Source organism: Aethalodelphis obliquidens, unplaced genomic scaffold (assembly GCF_003676395.1).
Source record: "Aethalodelphis obliquidens isolate GAN/ISIS:26980383/991018 unplaced genomic scaffold, ASM367639v1 scaffold5, whole genome shotgun sequence".
Lineage (NCBI taxonomy): Eukaryota > Metazoa > Chordata > Mammalia > Artiodactyla > Delphinidae > Aethalodelphis > Aethalodelphis obliquidens.
Window position 1 is genome coordinate 74,775,004 of NW_020837949.1, and position 19,541 is coordinate 74,794,544.

At 39.5% G+C, this 19,541-nt stretch overlaps 1 protein-coding gene across 4 annotated transcripts in view; it reads left to right on the top strand.

Annotated features, from left to right (window-relative positions):
- Positions 1-19,541, top strand: part of KLHL7 (kelch like family member 7) — a 63,843-nt gene that overhangs the window by 23,528 nt on the left and 20,774 nt on the right. For all 4 annotated transcript variants that reach the window (XM_027102669.1, XM_027102670.1, XM_027102671.1 and 1 more), the window contains 2 exons: positions 2,244-2,418; positions 9,878-10,020. In XM_027102669.1, the coding sequence (XP_026958470.1) occupies positions 2,244-2,418; positions 9,878-10,020 (318 nt within the window). The remainder of the gene's footprint in view (positions 1-2,243; positions 2,419-9,877; positions 10,021-19,541) is intronic.

A 19,541-nucleotide genomic window follows, 5' to 3' on the forward strand; every position in this document is an offset into this window, starting at 1 on the left:
GAATGTGTTGTTTACACTAATTCCAAATTCTGTTTCATAGGAAAAATAAGTTTTGGGTGCTTGTAGGGGCTGGCTCTTTGAGAGACCGGCCACTTGTAGAGATGCTCTTGGGTGGGTAAAACAATGCCTCCCCCAGAGTTGTCCACACCCTAATCCTTGGAATCTGTGAATGTGTTACCTTACATAGCAGTTGAGACTCAGCAGATGTGGTTAAGGATCATGAGAGGAGGAGGTTATTGGGTGGGTCCAATGTAATCACAGGGGTGCTTAAATATGGAAGAGGAACAGAAGAGTCAGTGTCAGAGTGATGTGATATGAATTAGACTTGGTTGGCCATTGCTGGCTTTGAAGATGGAGGAAGGGCCGCAAGCCAAGGAATGCAGATGGCTGCTAGATGTTAGAGAAAGCAAGGAAATGGTTTCTTCTGTAGGCCTTCAGGCAGCCCTGCTGACACCTTGATTTTTGCCCAGTGTGTGACCCATTTTGGACTCTGACCTCCAGAACTGTCAGATAAACAGTCAGAGGTGTAAGCTGGGTACAGGTGTTGGGAACTAGATGGGGTAACACTTTGATATGCAGACATTCACTTAAACCCTGTTTTCAGTTCCCCATCCTTCTCTGTATTTTAAGTCAGTAAGTTTGTGATAATGTGTTATAGCAGCAATAGGAAACTAATAGAGGTACAGTAAGATCGCATGCTTTTAGTTACTTTTGTTCTAGAGATAAAAGGTTTGCACTGAGCTGTATTCTTTCTCCCAGTCTTCATGGCCCAGAGTATTAGTTTTCAAGTTGACAGGTTGGACCCGGAGAACCTGAGTAGGCATAAAGAAAAAACTCAATTATATGAGCAAAATTGACTGACATAAATAGTATAGAAAGGGAAGAATAATTTTAGACTGAAGAAACCTGACAAACTTGATGAACACTACCTACAGGTTAATATCATCAGTGATATCATGTGCTCTTGTGTAATGAGGATGGCATGTTACCTCTGTGTCTTCCTCCCAAAAAAACTATAACCCCAGCCTAATCATGAGAAAAACATCAGACAAACCCAGATTGAGGGACAGTCTATAAAATACCTGATCAGAACTCAAAGCTGTCAAAAAGTCCTCAAAAACAAGGAGGGTCTGAGAAACAGTCATAGTCTAGAAGAGCCTAAGGTGGCATAACCACTAAATGTAATGTGATATCTTTTATGGGATTGTGGAACAGAAAAAGAACATTAGACAAAAACTAAAGTATTTTTTTTTTAAGTATGGACCTTAGTTAATAAATAATGCATCAGTATTGGTTCATTAGTTATAAGAGTTTCATACTAATGTACTATTTTAACAACTGAGTGCAGGGTGTATGGGAACTCTGCACTATCTTTGCAACTTTTCTGTAAATCAAAAAATATTCCAATAAATAGTTTATTTAAAAAAACAGACCAATTCCCATAAAAAATTAACTATATCAGACTTAGGGCTTATTAACACCAACCCAAAATAACTAATGTAAGTAACTCAAATGTGTGTGGTAGATGTATATGTATATGAAATAATGAGTTTGTTTTCAGTGTATTTAAACTAGTGATTTATAAATCCAATTATGTTAATAAACTTGGGCTTGTTTGGTATAGTTAAATGAATGCTACCATATTATTTTGGAAAGCAATTCTTAATGTAAATATCCTGTAATTTACTTTTCATATATAGAATTTTTATATCATAAAGTTTCCAGAAAGTAAATAAGTCTGTCAATTCATAATTCAGGAATAAAATCATAGATGACCTTCATATCTCTTGGGGTAGAAGGCCTCTGAGGAAATTAACCTGTTCTCCTGGTACCATATGAACATATATTGAAACTATCTTTGACCAATAGATTTTTTTCAGTGGAAATGTACATCATATCTCCTTCCTAAAAGGAAGCTATATTTTGTTTAAAAACGATTATAGATTCAACATCCTACCTGTCATTACATTATGTAGTAGTAATTAGTTCTAAAACATATTACCTAGAAGTAGTAGTAATTAGTTCTAAAAAACATATTACCTAGAAGAATCACTAGAGCATTGTGTAAACTGTTCTGAAGTACAGATAGTGTTTGGGGATGAAAGCAAATATCTGAATAAAATATTGGGAATAAGAAGTTGTGCCTTCATGAGACTCTCCCCTTTCAACGTGAGAGTAAACATAGGTAATTGGAAGTGCTGCTGCCTTCTAAGAACTTTACTATGCTGTTTTTCTCCCCTTAGGTTTATGATGCTGCAGTCAGGTGGTTGAAATATGATGAACCTAACCGCCAGCCATTTATGGTTGACATCCTTGCTAAAGTCAGGTTTCCTCTTATATCAAAGAATTTCTTAAGTAAAACAGTACAAGCTGAACCACTTATTCAAGACAATCCTGAATGCCTTAAGATGGTGATAAGTAAGTTGCCTTAATATCCATTTATAACTTATCGTGTAGCCAGTTTCTCATGGGCTTAAAACCCTTCAGAATGGATCAGACTCGATAGCCAGGGAGAAACACTCAAGACTTTGCCCTTCTGGATAATTAATCTATTGGGGTTCTCAACTGTCTATCCGGAGGGAACTTAGCCTCAGCCCTTATTTTATAGGAACATGTGTGATAGAAGTTTAAAAATTACTTATGCTCTGTCTCCTTTTGTGTACAATAACTTTCATTCACTTTGTTTTTTGTGTTTCCTTTTTAAAATAATTTAGCCAAGTAGTGTACTGTGATCACATTTTCTTTCTTAAAGAAAAAGGTTTGTTTGTTGCGCGTGGAGCACATTTTTTGCCACATTTTTTTTTTCCATTTACTTAATTTTTCTTGACTTGCAGGCTAAGTTCCAAACCCTCTGTAAAATGCCTCTTAATAAAATTGTCTGTACAATTAAACAATCTGTTGATTTTATTTTTTGGAAACACATGTATAGAGCCTTCCTTCTGCCTATTCCAGGATGGAGTGTTTGCCCTTTAGGCTTAAGGCACAGTTCTTGTCCTGGGACTTCCCTTCTCTGCCATACTGGGATATTCTTTCACTCCTTTCCTAAGCTAGATTCACTATCTTCCTCAACCCCAGGTCTTCACCTTTCTTAATTCTGTTTGATTGAACATATCCTTAAAAGGTTCCTGAGAAAGAATATATGATCAACAAATATTTGGAGATTTGACAAATCTCTTATCTTTATTTTATCCTAAAATGTCGAAGGATAGTTAAACCGGGTGTAGAAGTACGTTGAAAATCGTAAGCATTCTCCATTATTTGCTAGCTTTCATTGTTGCTTTTGAGAAAACTGATGCCAGTTTATTTATTCTTCCTTGTAAGCATTTAAAATCTTTTTTTTTAATCCCTGGTGTTTTGAAAGTTCACAGTAATGTACCTTGGTGTGCATCTTTTTTTTTTTCTTTTTTTTAAGTTATCATATTGGGCATTCTCTATCTTTTCAGCCACAGATTTCTCAGTTCTTTATTATTGATATTGTGATTCTTTAGGCATTGAGTCTCTAATCTTAAGTCTCTCTTGTTATCCATCTTTGCCTCTTTGTTCTATCTTCTTGGAGATAGGCTTTATTTTTCCTTCAGCACTTTTATTTTCTTTTTTTTTGTTGCACCATGTGGCATGCAGCCCTGACAAGGGCTCGAACCTGTGCCCCCTGCAGTGGAATTTCAGAGTCATGACCACTGGACCACCAGGGAAGTCCCATTAAATACAGTTATTTTATATTCTGTGTTTGATAATAACAATATCTGAAGTCTTTGAAGACCAAATGCTGCTGTTTTTTCATTGACCTATTCCTGGTGGCTTAATTCTTTGTGTTTTATAATTTTGGATTGTGAGCTTTTATATATATATATTTTTTAATATTTATTTATTTGGCTGCTTCGGGTCTTCCTTGCGGCGTGCAGGATCTTTAGTTGCAGCATGTGGGATCTAGTTCCCTGACCAGGGATCGAACCCGGGCCCCCTGCATTGGGAGGGCAAAGTCTTAGCCACTATACCACCAGGGAAGTCCCATGAGCTTATATTTGATCGATCTTAATCTCCAGAAATATTGGGAGGTGTGGTTTGTATTCCTCCAGGTTTTCCCTGTTTTCCTTAAGAAGAGAATAGTGTTTGCTTTTGCCAAGTGCCCTGGGCCACAACAATCCAGGACTACTTTGAATTTTTCTCGGCTTATGGGTTTCTAGACTTGTAGACAGGTAAATTCAAACCTCAAACCTGTATGATCTGTCATTATAAATTCTCAAAAGAGGGAGACTTTACCTCTGCCTGGAGGTGAAATTGAAATAGGCAGATTACTATTTTTCCTTTTTGCCATTAGACAGTTTTCTTAGCTTATCTTCATTAAAAGTATAACCAATACAAGTGATCCAGCTGTAGATAGAGCTCTCAGTTCCAACACTTGTGCAAATCCAAGACCTAATCTTATTTCCCTCATGCAGCCAATAACATCAATTTCTAGGTTTTCAGTATTATCGAAAGCTCTCAGAGTAGCTCCAGGGTCCCTTAACACTCACTATTCTGGTGTTTAGTTCGCCCTCCATTTTTGGCCCTCTGATCTTAGCTATGCACTTAAAAGAATGTTTGTTTTATTCTTTCCAGCACTGTAGTAATTTTGTAGCAGAAAGTTATTTCTGAAAGTCTCAACTGTCATACTGCTGTAAGTGGAAGTTCAGCTTGTTCTTTAAACAGGCCTGAAATGTGTAGTGTATGACTGTGATATGCTGAGATAAGTATGCTCTTGCTAACTCTACCAGGCTGTAGAGTTCATCTTAAACCAAAAACCACATGGACAGTATCCACACATGGGATAGCAGTATAGGTTTCAATTAATATGTAATGAGCAAGAAAGCCTCTCCTAGAATACCTAGAAGGTATTTAGAAACCTACTTTGAAACCTTAAGTTGTTTTTGGCATTCATTTGCACATTTCATTTAAGGTATAGCTGGTTTCAGACACAAAATTAAGGAAGGAAATAAAAGAGAAATGACAACTTTCATTCTTGCCTGAGATACCCTTCTCAAGAGTGGCAATGGGCTTCCCTGGTGGCGCAGTGGTTGGGAATCCACCTGCCGATGCAGGGGACCCGGGTTCGTGCCCCGGTCCGGGAAGATCCCACATGCCGCGGAGCGGCTGGGCCCATGGGCCATGGCTGCTGAGCCTGCGCGTCCTGAGCCTGTGCTCCGCAACAGGAGAGGCCACAGCAGTGAGAGGCCCGCGTACCGCCAAAAAAAAAAAAAAAAAGAGTGACAATAAGTTTGCCCTGATTATTAAATAGTAATTAATAAATATTAATTACTTTAATAATTACTTTAATACTTATTAATTACTTCCAATTATTAAATTGGAAGTAAAGTAAAATTTCTGTCAAACGTATCACATAGCTACTACTTAATATTGTTGTGGTTTTAGGTAAGTTGACCCAATACTGTCCCCTAGTTTGGAAAAGTATTACAATATATCCATACAATGGAATGCTCTATATTTACTAAAAATATTTTAGATGAATATCTAATAATATAAAAATTTTTCATGAGTGGCAAAAGCATAAGACAGTGCATGGTATAATACCTTTTGGTTACAGTTATGGTGTCAAGGGAAAAAAGAAGAGGGTATGAAGCAAGGATATATCCTTGTGAATATCTACATTTAAGGGGTAGTAGACAAAGAACCGGGAAAGGAGAATTCACCAAGCTACTTCAACCACAGGCTGGTATCTTTTTTTTTTTTTTAACATCTTTATTGGAGTATAATTGCTTTACAATGGTGTGTTAGTTTCTGCTTTATAACAAAGTGAATCAGCTATACATATACATATATCCCCATATCCCCTTGCTCTTGCATCTCCCTCCCACCCTCCCTATCCCACCCTTCTAGGTGGTCACAAAGCACCGATCTGATCTCCCTGTGTTATGCAGCTGCTTCCCCCTAGCTAGCTATTTTACAATTGGTAGTGTATGTAAGTCCATGCCACTCTGTCACTTCATCCCAGCTTCCCCTTCCCAGGCTGGTATCTTGATAACCAAGATGTAGGGAGTTTTAAGAAGTACAGCATAGGTTGCCGCTAGTTTCTTGAAGTACAGGGACGTGAAAGAAAATCAGGACCAAGAAGATGTCTTTAGATTAGGACTTTCATCTTTTGGATTTCACAAGTTAATAGATTTTTTGTCATGCCTCTATTTGCAAACCCTGTGTTATATTTTTGGTTTCATTGGGTAGAGAGCTGCACCTGTTTCTTCATACATGGTGTAAGCTGTTGAAGATAAATTAGCCAGTCAGTGAAGTATTTAGTTCTTATGTGGATTCTGAGTTGATTTAGAAACAGGATACCAGGATTATTCAAGAAATCCAAACAAGTGTGGGGATTAGGCTCTTGAGCAGGAATCTTTGTTTTTTGTTACATTTTTTTCTTTTTCTTTTCCATTTTTGTTTTGTCTTGTTCTAATAAAGAACTGTGAGTTCTAAAATTCCTTGACTAGGCACAAGCAGCTGAGACTCTTCCAGGCTTTGGAGGCTGGGTAGAGCTCAGTGGAGGAAAGAAGGCCTCCCTTCTTCAGATCATCAATTACCTTCCTACCATCTGATTTAGGGTCTGCCTTTTGAGAGAAGAAGAAAAACAAAAGATGATAGGAATATAGAATAAAACTAAACTGAAAGAATTTATAACTAAAAGAAAACAAGTCATAAAAACAAAATGAAGAACACAGTCAAAACCGTAACAAAGGGGCTTCCCTGGTGGTGCAATGGTTAAGAATTCGCCTGCCAATGCAGGGGACGTGAGTTTGAGCCCTGGTCTGGGAAGATCCCACATGCTGCGGAGCAACTAAGCCTGTGCACCACAACTACTGAGCTTGCGCTCTAGAGCCTGCGTGCCACAACTACTGAGCCCACGTGCCACAACTACTGAATCCTGCGTGCCTAGAGCCTATACTCCGCAGCAATGAGAAGCCCGCGCACCGCAACGAAGAGTAGCCCCCGCTCGCCACAACTAGAGAAAGCCCACATGCAGCAACAAAGACCCAACACAGCCAAAAATAAATAAATAAATAAATTTATATTTTTTTTAAAAAAAACCATAACAAAGGGTCAGACTAAGTTCTTATTCAAAATTTGCAAATGACAGTACCTGACTCTCAAAGGAATAACTCCCAAAGGAATAAGCCTAAGGAGCAAGGCGTTTCTCAGGGAAAGGTGCCAGAGAGTTTGTCCCCAGCCCTGTCCTGGGAGAGAAACAGCCCATCAGTGAAGGAGCCACAGTTTGTGCTTCCTCCAGGGTTGACCTGGTTAGCCACAGTCAGCCACTTTTACCCAGTGGCCTGTTGCCTGAAACAGTTCCCTCCTGTTTCTCTCCTTCCCTGCTGCCTGTCTTCTCTTGTTGGGAGTATTGTGTTCATAGATTTCATAGTACACCTCTGCCCTGTGTGGAGCCCTCACTAGAACAGCGGCTCTCAAACCCCACAAGATCTGTTCAGGTGTAGTGTTCAATAATTTGGATTTCTGACACGTTTCCAAGTGATGCTGCTAGTCAGGGAACTATATACCTTAAGAACTACAGTCTTAGACCTAGAGTGGGAGAGGAGGGAATGAGGAAAAGTGGTTTTCATAATTGTAAAGGATTGTAAAAAGCAAACAAATGAATAATAGGAACCATATGTGGCCTGCAGAGCCTAAATTATTTGCTGTCTGGCCCTTTACAGAGAAAGTTTGCTGACCCCTGACGTAGAGCAGGCTGCTGAGTGTTCCAGCTGTTCTAATGCACAGTGCTTCTACTCATACTCTGAAATGGAAGGAGATGCTAGAAATATTGATACTGATATTCATTCACAACCTGTTTTCCAAACGTGTCCTCTCTATCTCTCTTATAAAGGCCCAACACAGCCTCATGAACAGAAGTGTTTTCTGCATGTATTGAGAATTGCTTACATTATTTTATTTTTGGATCAGTAATACTGCACATCATCTACAATTCAAAAAGGTATAAAAGGGTATATGGTGAAAAGTAAGTCTCACTGGAGGTAACCATTATTATCTTGTATATCCTTCCAAAGGTAGTCTTGAGTTTGTGCATATACAGTAATTTACTGACATATACTTGTATAAATTATGTATAAAAATATATGAATAAAGATATAAATTTTAAAATGGTATTCCACTCTGTGTACTCTTTTATGTCTTGCTTTTTTTATTTCTTTTTTTTTCTTTTGGCTGCGCCACATGGCTTGTAGGATCTTAGTTCCTCAACCAGGGATGGAACCTGGGCTCTTGGCAGTGGAAGCCCTGACTCCTAACCACTGGACCACCAGGAAATTTCCCCTCTTGCTTTTTTTCATTCCACATTATTTCTTGGAAATCGTCTCATATGTACATGTTACCCTTCCTCATGTTTCTCAACGGCCACATACAGTATTCCATTATGTGGATATACCATAATTTTTAACCACTTGCCTGACAGTGAACTTTAGGTTGCTAAAATCCTAAAGGGGGAATTACTGGCTAAAGGGTGTGTGCATTTGTAATTTTCACAGATCATCCTGTATTGCCTTCCAGATAATTTGTACCCATCCACATCCCCACCAGCAGTGGAGGAGCGTGCTGCTTCCTTTATCATACCCTGTGTTCCAGATAGTTTGATCTTGTACAATCTGATGAGTGAGAAAGTATGATTTTAATTTGTATTTCTCTAACTAGAGCAGTTGAGCATCTCTTCGTATGTTTGAGAGTCATTTGTAATTAGTTCTTTTTCTGTGAACTTTGTTCAGATTATTAATCTAATTTTCTGTTAGTTGATCGTCTTAATATTACTAAGAATATCTTTAGGTCTTTTATATGATTTATAAATACTTTCCTAGTTTGTCATTGTCTTTTGATTTTGTTTTTTCTTTTTGCCATGAAGTAGTTTAACTTAAAATTTTATGTAGTTCTGAATATTTTTTTCATAGTTTCTGTGTTATTTGTCTTAGGCTTCCTCGTTCTGGGCCTTTTTTTTTTTTTAACTATCCGATTTTTCCTATAGTTCGTTTGTGAGGTTTTTTACGTTTTAAAATATTCTGTTGATTTGGAATTTGCTTTAGAGTAAAATATGAGGTAGCGGTACAAATATTTTCTCCGTATCATTGTCTAACATCATTTATTGAACAATCCACCTTTCCCACACTGATTTGAAATGACATCTTCAAAGTTTTTAACTGTTGAGTGTCCCCTGACTTGACAAAATTAAGGAATTGCTTAAAGGAAAAGGGTCATGTTAGATCACAATAGTTCCGAATCCTCGCTGCATTTTAGAATAAGCAGAAAGTACTTCTCACAGTTTTATGTGCATCTGATTTACCTTAGGATTTTGTTAAATATGCGGATTCTGATTCAGTAGGTCTGGGATTCAGTATTTCTAACAGGCTCCCAGGTGCTGCAGCTGCTGATCTTTTAACCACATTTAAGTGGTGATACCAGTGCCTCAGCCCTACCACCAGAGATTTTGATTTAACTGGCCTGTGGTAGGGCCCAGGTATAGTTTCTGAGATTTTCTAGGTGATTCTTATGTACAGTGAAGATTGAGAACAGCTGGGTTGGGAGATCTGAATTTCAGTAATTAGTATTATGGCAGCTGTTGCTTGAAAAGCCAGATAATTCCCTGGTATTTAGTAAGTGGGTGGGACAATCTTAGCATTAATGGTGATTGCTGAGAATAATAAATTGATTAGGACTCAGATTATTAAATATTTCTCCTGCCTCTTCTCCCTCATTCTTTCCTTAAATGCTATAGAGGGATGATTTTTTAAAAAAAAAGTTCCAGAAATAAAAACACTATTTTGTTTGGGTATTTCCTTTTCAAAGTATTAAAGTGCCTGAAGTTCTTGAAGAGTTGCCATGTGTTTTTCTACAGGTGGAATGAGGTATCATCTCCTGTCTCCAGAGGATCGAGAAGAACTGGTAGAAGGCACAAGGCCCAGAAGAAAGAAACATGACTACCGCATAGCCCTATTTGGAGGCTCCCAACCACAGTCTTGTAGATATTTTAACCCAAAGGTAACTAATTTTTATTCTTGTTTTTGTTTTTAAAAGCACTGAGCACATAGACACGCACCTACCGCCAGTAGTAATAACTCATATAGGAGATGTTATAGTTTATGGTGTTCTTTCCTAGACCTTACAAGATACATAGTTATCACCTTCATTTTACAAATAAGGAAACTGAGGCTTAGTCAGATTTCAAATGTTTCCATGATTGCTCTGGAGTGCTACATAGTAACCATTATCAAAGAAAACGGGAAACAGTTCTGTCTTTTGTGAGGAGCTCCTTACATTCATTACAGCTCCTTGCTTTCCTTATGTGCGATTTTCATTGAAAATCTGCTTCTAGAGCTATGTGGGTTGTTTTTTTTCCCCTTAGTAATTATGTTCGAATATAAAATAATACACAGTCATTCTAGAAAATGTGGAGAATCTAGACCATCATGAAGAAAAAAAGATAAAATTACCTTTAGTCCAATCATCTAAAAAATATAAATTTATTTTATTTATTTTTGGCTGCGTTGGGTCTTCATGGCTGCACACGGGCTTTCTCTAGTTGCAGCGAGTGGGGGCTACTCTTCGTTGCGGTGCGCGGGCTTCTCATTGCGTGGCTTCTCTTGTTGCGGAGCACGGGCTCGAGGCGCGCAGGCTCAGTAGTTGTGGCACGTGGGTTCGGTAGTTTTAGCTCGTGGGCTCTAGAGCTCAGGCTCAGTAGTTATGGCGCATGGGCTTAGTTGCTCCGTATCATGTGGGATCTTCCCAGACCAGGGCTCAAACCCATGTCCCTTGTAGTAGGCGGATTCATAACCACTGCATCACCAGGGAAGCCCCAACCATCTAGAAATTATTACCAATTTTAATGTGTTTTCCATTATGTGTTATGCCAGTTGGACAGCAGATCCTGAGTCATAGGTCTAGGAACACAATTTTTTTTGTGTGTGTGTGTGGTACGCGGGCCTCTCACTGTTGTGGCCTCTCCCATTGCGGAGCACAGGATCCAGACGCACAGGCTCAGCAGCCATGGCTCACGGGCCCAGCCGCTCCGTGGCATGTGGGATCCTCCCGGACCAGGGCATGAACCCGTGTCCCCTGCATCGGCAGGCGGACTCTCAACCACTGTGCCACCAGGGAAGCCGTAGGAACACAATTTTAAAAATTAGATCATGAGAAAATGTGCTCCTGTTTCTACCCCTTGTTTCTTAGAACTGTGTTTTCTGGCTGTGGGGAGATAATACCATATTTTGCTGTTACTACATGTATTGCCCAAGCAGAGCAGATACCATAATCCTAAAAGATAGCACCCCAACCTTGCAAGGTGGTACCCATAACTGATGTTGAATCTCAGCACTTAATGGTCTCTTTCAACATCTCATAGGCCCATTTTTTTGTTGATGACAGATAACCTGGTGAGTCCAGAACATCCTTTTTACATCAGGATACTTCTGATACTTCTTTCTCTGAGAAGTGTGCCCTTGGAGGCTTTCTGTGTAATACTGTAGTGGTGATATACAAGGCATTTATAAAAACACATATGATGGTGTTGTCAAGAGTGCAAAAGACAGCAAAGGCCAATCCACATGCAGAATAAGTATCAATTCCAATGAGGACAGAGCTTTGTCCCTTCAACAATGGAAGCGTTCCAGTGTAGTTAGCTTGGTATTAGGTAACTAACTGGTTCCCTCAAGGTGTGATAACAAATCAAGTTCTTAGAATCAGTCAGTATTGCCAACAAAGTGGGTGCTAGCCAGTAGTGGATAGCCACGTCGGCCTCAGGGAGGGAAAGTCCGTTAGCTTCTGGAGCCACTGACTCACGCAGTTACCGCATGCATATCTATCGCTGCCACTGGAGTCACTCATAAGCCCAATGAGCAAGCATCGGACTGGGGAGGAAAGATACAGTTGCAGTCCTGTCCACATGATTATTAAGAGGCTTTGCTGCAGTTGTGGGCACTCTGGTAAGAGCTCATGTGGGACCCAAATTTGTTTCCTTTCTGGAGTGCGTTCTACATTATCCTTCCTCAGATCTCCTTGTCAGCAGTCTTTCGTGCTTGCTTGTTTTAAGTCTGTATCCATCTGGGAAAACCATTAGTCACCATCCGAGAATGGATAAAAACTGACCTGAGGCTTTCTCTACTGAGAGGTATAAAGGACAGTAAAAGGAACTGCTTGAAAATCTGCCATATCAGGATATGTCTCTTCTGTATTATCCTTCAGTACCATTCCTGAAGGGAGTATGGTCCTTAAGCAGTCCACTTTTGGCTAAGACTATCACAAATGCACCAAGCTCAGGTCTCTCAGTTTTGTCAGCTGATCTGTAGGGACCACCTCCATGAAGACATAACCCTGGGTGAGAGAGAAGGCCTCCTGAGTAAGGGTTGTGATGATCCCATTTGGGTATTCTGTGCCTTGGGGACCTCCATATGCCCAGTTTTATATTTAAATACTAGATCATGGGTTGAAAGCATGCTATTTGTGAGTTGGTAGGTCAGGTAAAACTGTTCAAAATGGGGTAATGATATGGTCACATGGTGTCCCTTGGTGTCAGACATTTGCTGTCTGTCAGACCCTAGCAGCCAGCCAGGAGCTATTTACTGAAAAAATGGTACCTGCTTAAAGTAGGTTGGCCTTGCTCCAGAATCCCACACGTGTGCTCTCTGGTCATACTGAGACATGCCTGAAGTTATATGCAGCATCTCATTCAGCATCCCAATGCCCTAGGATCACAGGATAGCCTGAGCAGCTGAGCCATATGATTATAGCCTGTCCCACTTAGAAAGCTTACCCAGTAAAAGTATAAACGTAGGACACCCAAACACAGGGTATGTGTCATCTGTAAAATGTTAGAAGATGGCTGGGGCAGCAAGCTGTCCTTCCTTTCCAAGGGGCTATGCCAACATGCTGTAGATCAGGGCTTGGCAAACTTTTTCTATACAAGACCAGAGAATATTTTTAGCTTTTTAGGCTACACATTCTCTGCTCTGATGCTGTAGCAGGAAAGCAGCCATAGATAATACGTAAACAAGTGGGCATGGCTGTATTCCAATCAGATTTTTTTTTAAACAGTGTGATGAGGGTTTTTTTTTTAATTAGTTTATTTATTGATTGATTTTTGGCTATGTTGGGTCTTCGATGCTGTGCGCGAGCTTTCTCTGGTTGCAGCGAGCAGGGGCTACTCTTTGTTGCAGTGCATGGGCTTCTTATTGCAAAGGCTTCTCTTGTTGCAGAGCACGGGATCTAGGCGCACAGGCTTCAGTAGTTGTGGCACGTGGGCTCAGTAGTTGTGGCTCGCGGGCTCTAGAGCGCGGGCTCAGTTGTGGCGCATGGGCTTAGTTGCTTAGCGGTATGTGGGATCGTCCTGGACCAGGGCTTGAACCCGTGTCCCCTGCATTGGCAGGTGGATTCTTAACCACTGCGCCACCAGGGAAATCCCTCCAATCAAATTTTATTTACAGAAACAGTCATTGGGTTGGATTTAGCCTGCAGGCCATAGTTTGCCAACCCCTGCTGCAGACATGTGGACATCTAGGGACTCTGAAGTGACCAACTCTGTACTCTAGGATAACTTCTCTCCTGTCCTGTGAAGCACTTGTCTCACCAAGACCATTTTCTGTTCAGTTCTGTTTCCAGAACTGATCAGTATTATAGGCATCGATATAGGAGACCTTTGGCAAGGTGAGATAGACCAGGGCTCCTGCAGCTGAGATTATAGCAGAGAGTTAGAGTCTAGAGATCTTGAGGTCAGACTATGAAATTATTTTATTTTCCCTGCCAGTTGAAATTCCATGTAATGATCTGGGTAAATAGTAACAGAAATACACACTACCCAGAGTGTTAACTACAGACCAAGTTTTAGTCAATCTGGTCCAGTAAGGAGACCACATCTGGCCCTGCTACAATAGTTAGAGTCACCAGTGTGAGTCATATAACTTATAGAGTATATATGCTGCCAGATATCAAAAAGACCTCCAAGGAAAGAGTATCAGGTTAGATTGGTTAAATACCATCATATGTGGACTGTCCCTGTGGGCTGCTCTCAGGTCATATATCTATCTCTGGTCCATTCCTCCATGTCCAATATATAGGCTGATTTTTTACTAAAGACATCTAGCTTCCTTTCTTAGTAGAAGACTGAGTGACTGGCAGGTACCATGAGGTTTCATGGCCTGTGCAATATAGCTCAATAAGCACAGTGTCAGTGTGTTTAACAGGTTGATACACCTACACATCTGTTTCACACCAGGTAAGTTTTAAGACTACTGACATTTCAGTGGCTATTTAATTTCACTGTTTTTTAATTTTTCAGGATCCTTTTGAGTCAACAGCAGGAAATTTATAAATAAACTTTTTTTTCCCAAGGAAAATCTGAAGTCATAGGAGCTTAAATCTATGAACCACAGCTTTCAGGTGGTGACAATAGTTACACCCCTCTTGTTTCCCGAAGCCTAACTTTGGTGTTGATTTTGACAGTTAAAAAGCAATAAAGTATGTTTTGATAGAAAATACTTTATCTTAAAGTAGATGTCTGTTTTGATGTACAGGGGGACAAGGAGAATCCTGATTCCATTTGGGAGACAGCACTGTTTTTAGAATAAGGCAAATATGGAATGACTACTAACACTTTGTTTTTGGTCTGTAGTTGTACAGCTTTCCTTAATTTTTATTTTTTTAAATTGGAGAGATAAAAAAAAGGATGGATATTCTGCACGAGCCTGGAAATGAGACTGTAACTTCAGAATTCTCATTTGGTGTTTTACTTTGCGCTTATAAATGGCACGTTCCTAGTGCTCTTTTGTATACTCAGTCACAGGTTTTTAGACTTCCAGTGGAAAAATGTAAATAACTGAGGATATAACTACCAATAAAAACATCCTCATTCCATCAGTTATTACTTTATTCCCTAATGCTGACACCATTAGAATCCCATTACAATATTTATTAAATATTTCTATTAGAAGTACCAACCTCTCCTTTCTTTCTGCTAAAAACTTCATCTTGAAAATATTCACCATTTACTATTATTTATAATATTTTAATATAAGTTGGTTGTCTTTATTATTTCTAATATTAAAACAATTGGAAAGGCTGATTTCATTATAAGTTATTTACCTTGAATCTCCCAAGGTTAACATTATTTCATTATTTAAGTAGACTGCTTAATAATAAGTACTGTATAGGAATTGTTTTAAAATTCTTGAACTTAATATTTTCAGAGATGCTAAAATGGTTTTAACTGTCATTAAACGGAACCCATTGATGTGTGTCCTATACCAACCCAAAATGATTATTTTCACTGAATTGATCTCCTTCAAAGAGACAATTTAAGCAGTACTACTTAATTGAATTATCTAGAATTAAGCCAACATCCCTATAAACTATTATCTTTAGATATTCCTTGGATATTGCTCATGAGAGGCGGCAAATATTTGTATTAACTGCTGACTGAAAAATGATAAGAAAATCTTAACAATTTTTCTAGTAGATAAGTAGATAAAGTAGTAGATAAAGAAATCTTGGGTTGCTATATTGAATTGAAATGATACTCTGCTTGTCAGGGTCCTTTCATGAAGCCTGCTGAGTCTCCCCTTCCCCACCTGTACCTGTTTTTAAAGTTTTCAAGTGCTTATTGATTACTAAAAGAGTTATTTTTCTGAATCCAGTGCTCTGTTCTCTTAGAATTGGTGTTCTCAAATTGTCGTATGGGAACATTTTATGATATTGATGCCAAATAAAAGTTTACTTAATTGATCAGATTATTTGGACTATTCTTGTCAGTGAAATGATCAGCCTTGAGGGCTTAAAACTTTGTAGGGGTCTTGGCTCACCACTTTCATATGGTGGAGAAATAGGAGACTATGGGACTTCCCTGGTGGCGCAGTGGTTAAGCATCTGCCTGCCAGTACAGGTTCGATCCCCGGTCCGGGAAGATCCCACATGCCACGGAGCAGCTAAACCCGTGCACCACAACTACTAAGCCCACATGCTGCAACTACTGAAGCCCGAGCACCTAGAGCCCATGCTCTGCAACAAGAGAAGCCACCACAGTGAAGAGTAGCCCCTGCTTGCTGCAAATAGAGAAAGCCTGTGGCCAGCAACAAAGACCCAACGCAACCAAAAAAAAAAAAAAAAAAAATAGCGTATGCTCTAGAGAAAAAGGGATTCTGCATATTCCCTGCCAAAACCAAACAAGGAGTAAGACCAGCAGAGTGAGGACTAGACCCTGTAAATTGCAAAGGCAGAAAACCACATGGTGCCATATTTTATGGAACCATCAGGTTCAAAAGGTTTACCCTGAGTACCTTCTCTTATTCTTTTTTTTTTTTTGGTCTCACCGCCAGGGCTTGTGGGATTTTAGTTCCCTGACCAGGGATTGAACCCAGGCCCTTGGCAATGAGAGCACAGAGTCCTAACCACTGGACTGCCAGGGAATTCCCTCTTAGTACCTTTTCCCACTTAAAACTCTGAAGTAGACTCATCACTGAGCTTAGTGTCTGGCCCAATGTGGGAAGTCAAGTTTGTGAGGATGAATGAACCAGTATAACTTTATATAATATTTCATAAGCAATTTTGTCAGTTGGTTTTATAGGACTGGATTTAAATATAGGTGGGCCCTAAATCAAAAGAAGTGAAGTTACTTTCAACACAAAACACATTTTCCTCTTGGAAATATTGTTTACTAAAGGTATCACAGTGCCTTTTCTCACAGTATCATAGCTACCTTCCCTCTTCAACAGGCCTTCACTTAGGAGACAGTCCTACACTGTCATCACGGTGGAAACTGGCAGTTATACGTTGCATGTGATTTTAAAAGACCTGTGTGTAAAAGAAGTGTAAACCTTATAGGAAAATGGTGTTACATTAAAAAATTAATGAAGCTTTTGTAAGAGTGCATCAGTAGTGTTTGTCACCGGCAAAAGAGTGTTGTAGGAGCAGTGTGCTGGAGTCAAAGAGTGAGTCCTGCTAAAATGATCAGGGGCACCTGTAAGAACGAAATATCCAAAATGGACAGCAGTAATCCCAGGTGGTTTGGACCTATAGCTGTGTCCCGCAGGGACTGACGTTGCTGGAATGCAAGTGTGGGTCACCATGGGTATCCCTTAAGCTTCCTTAGTGGTCAGTATAACAGGCGCCGGTGGTAAAAATCAGTGTTCTTTGCTGTTTATGCACAATAAGTATTTCTCCTACCTGATTGTTTGCAGGCAGTTTGGTTAGACAGGTGGTCCTCACATTCAAGTAGAAGAGATTGGAACACGTTCTGAGGTAAATTCTCAGTAGAGTGCCTTCCTAGAATGTCTTCCACAATAGGAATATTGAGAGCCTCTGTTTTGTTTTGTTTTCAAGCATCTCCATAACACACTTTTGTAGTTTTGTTGTAAAGTCAACCTCACAGCCCTTGTACCCTACAAAGGTGCAGTACCTGAAGTTCCCACCTTCAGGGATCAGTTTCCTTTTGTGTTTAGTCACTGTGCCTACAAAAAACCCCAGTAAAAATACGACTCACCAAGAGAGGGATGACGTCAGACTCTCTGTAAGCCACGGCCAGCCATAATTATTATAAATTAACAGATCAGTCCCCTTAAGGGACAGAGAGGGCAGAAACAAAGCTGTAGGTATTTGACTGAGGGCCACAGGTGGGAAGGGATAAGGAGACTAGGGATGATAAATCTGTGTGGTAGTGCTTTAAAGGACTCTCGTCATCCTGGAATTAGCTGGAGGGTAATGGCTACATAAATGCAGGGCTAGGGGGTAAGAGGCTGAGGGAAACCAACAGGGAGTGAAATAAATATTTACTATACCGTGTCATTCAAAAATTACTGTTGGCTACCTTTGGTGATTGTTCATATGATGACCCAAAGGCACAGTAAGATCTTTTATCCTAGAAATATTAAATCATGTTCAGATAGGTTTCTTGTGATATTCTTTGAAAATTGGTGATCAGTATAAGAGAAAGCTAACTTCAGTTGCTATAAACAACAGCAGGTTGTACCATAGCATATTGTACAGCTAGCTGGTTATAACCTGCAGTTTGAACAAATATTTTGTCATATATTACCAGTATGACAGTTCATCTAGAATTTGAAATTTGGGGATTAGGCTGCAGCAGGGATTATGAAGGAGTCAAACTCAAATTGTATGAGATGTATACAAGCTGGAAACAATTAGAGAACACAGAGGCTGAGGTTGGTGAAGCTGCCACCGAATGTAGCCAATTAAAAGTCCCGGTATGGGATAGGTAATGACAGCCTTGGTGGTCTAAAAAGAAGAGATTCCCCTGGGTTGAATTAGTTCATGGAAGCTTCATGGAAGTTTTCTTGAGGGACACTTATTGGTAGAGTTTAGATAGGAAGAAAGAGAAAGAAAAGAATATATTGAGTCCTAAGTATGAATATATCTTTTTGGTTTGATAAGTATGAGTATTAAAAGTTTTCATAAAATGCATACAACGTATTATTTAACTGAATGGAGTCTAACTTTTTGCTTTAAAAAAAAAGGAATTTAGATATAGGTGGAAGAACTGAAGAACTCAGCCATTGGTCTTTTTTCTTTTGTGAGACCTTTTTTTTGGTCCCTTGTCTTCCTTCCTCCCTCCTTTTCTTCCTTCCTTCCTTCCTTCCTTCCTTCCTTCCTTCCTTCCTTCCTTCCTTCCTTTATTTCTAAAAGAAAGAAGCTGTTTTGTAGAAAGAGCATTTCAAGTCTAGGTATAGGAGCTTAGGCAAGTCAGCCTTTCTGAACTTCAGTTTTCTGGTCTATTAACAGAAGGTTTAAATCTTAGGATTTGCGTTAATATCAATTATGTTCATTTGACTCTTTGATCTTCATTCACTGAGTCTCTTTCTCCCTGCCATCCTTAAGTTTTTCTCATTTTCCCATATTTAAATGTAAAAAGGCTTACCATCTCCATTTTGTTTTTTTCTTTACCCTGCCTAACTTCCAAACCTCCTGACTGGGTGCATTATCTCCTATACTCACACATCTGAGACAGAGTTGATGTTTGTCCCATTGGTGAGAACATTTTATTAAGTGGGTATGTTACTGCATTTTGAGATTTGAGATAATCATTTAAAGTATAATATGCCTTCCTGTGCCAAGATAAAAAATTACACGTCAGAGTTCATCTAAAGGCAAATCTTGTCATTGAGATACCTGACAGGGTGCTAGCGCAGAGATGCTCCCCTGCTATTTCATGTATTTTCTACTGAAAGGACAAGAGCTGATATTGAGCATAATATTCATATCAGGTTTCACTTTTGAACTGAGTTTAATCTCACTTAAATTTCTGAGTAGATTTGAGCTGTGTGTCTTGGTGGTATGGTTTTAGTTTGAGAGTGGAGGGGGGAGAACATGCTGTGACTTTATAAAACAGTAGTGATTCTTAATTAGTAATTCCCTTTGAGCTGGTGTCTGGCCTCACTTCCCACTCCTTGCTAGTTTTAACTGATCAGTAGCTGGGAACTGCCCGTTTATATGTTCACTGTTCCTGAGTTTATCTAGCAGCTTACAGTAGCACAGTCACGCCCTGCCCACCCACCCCCAATTGT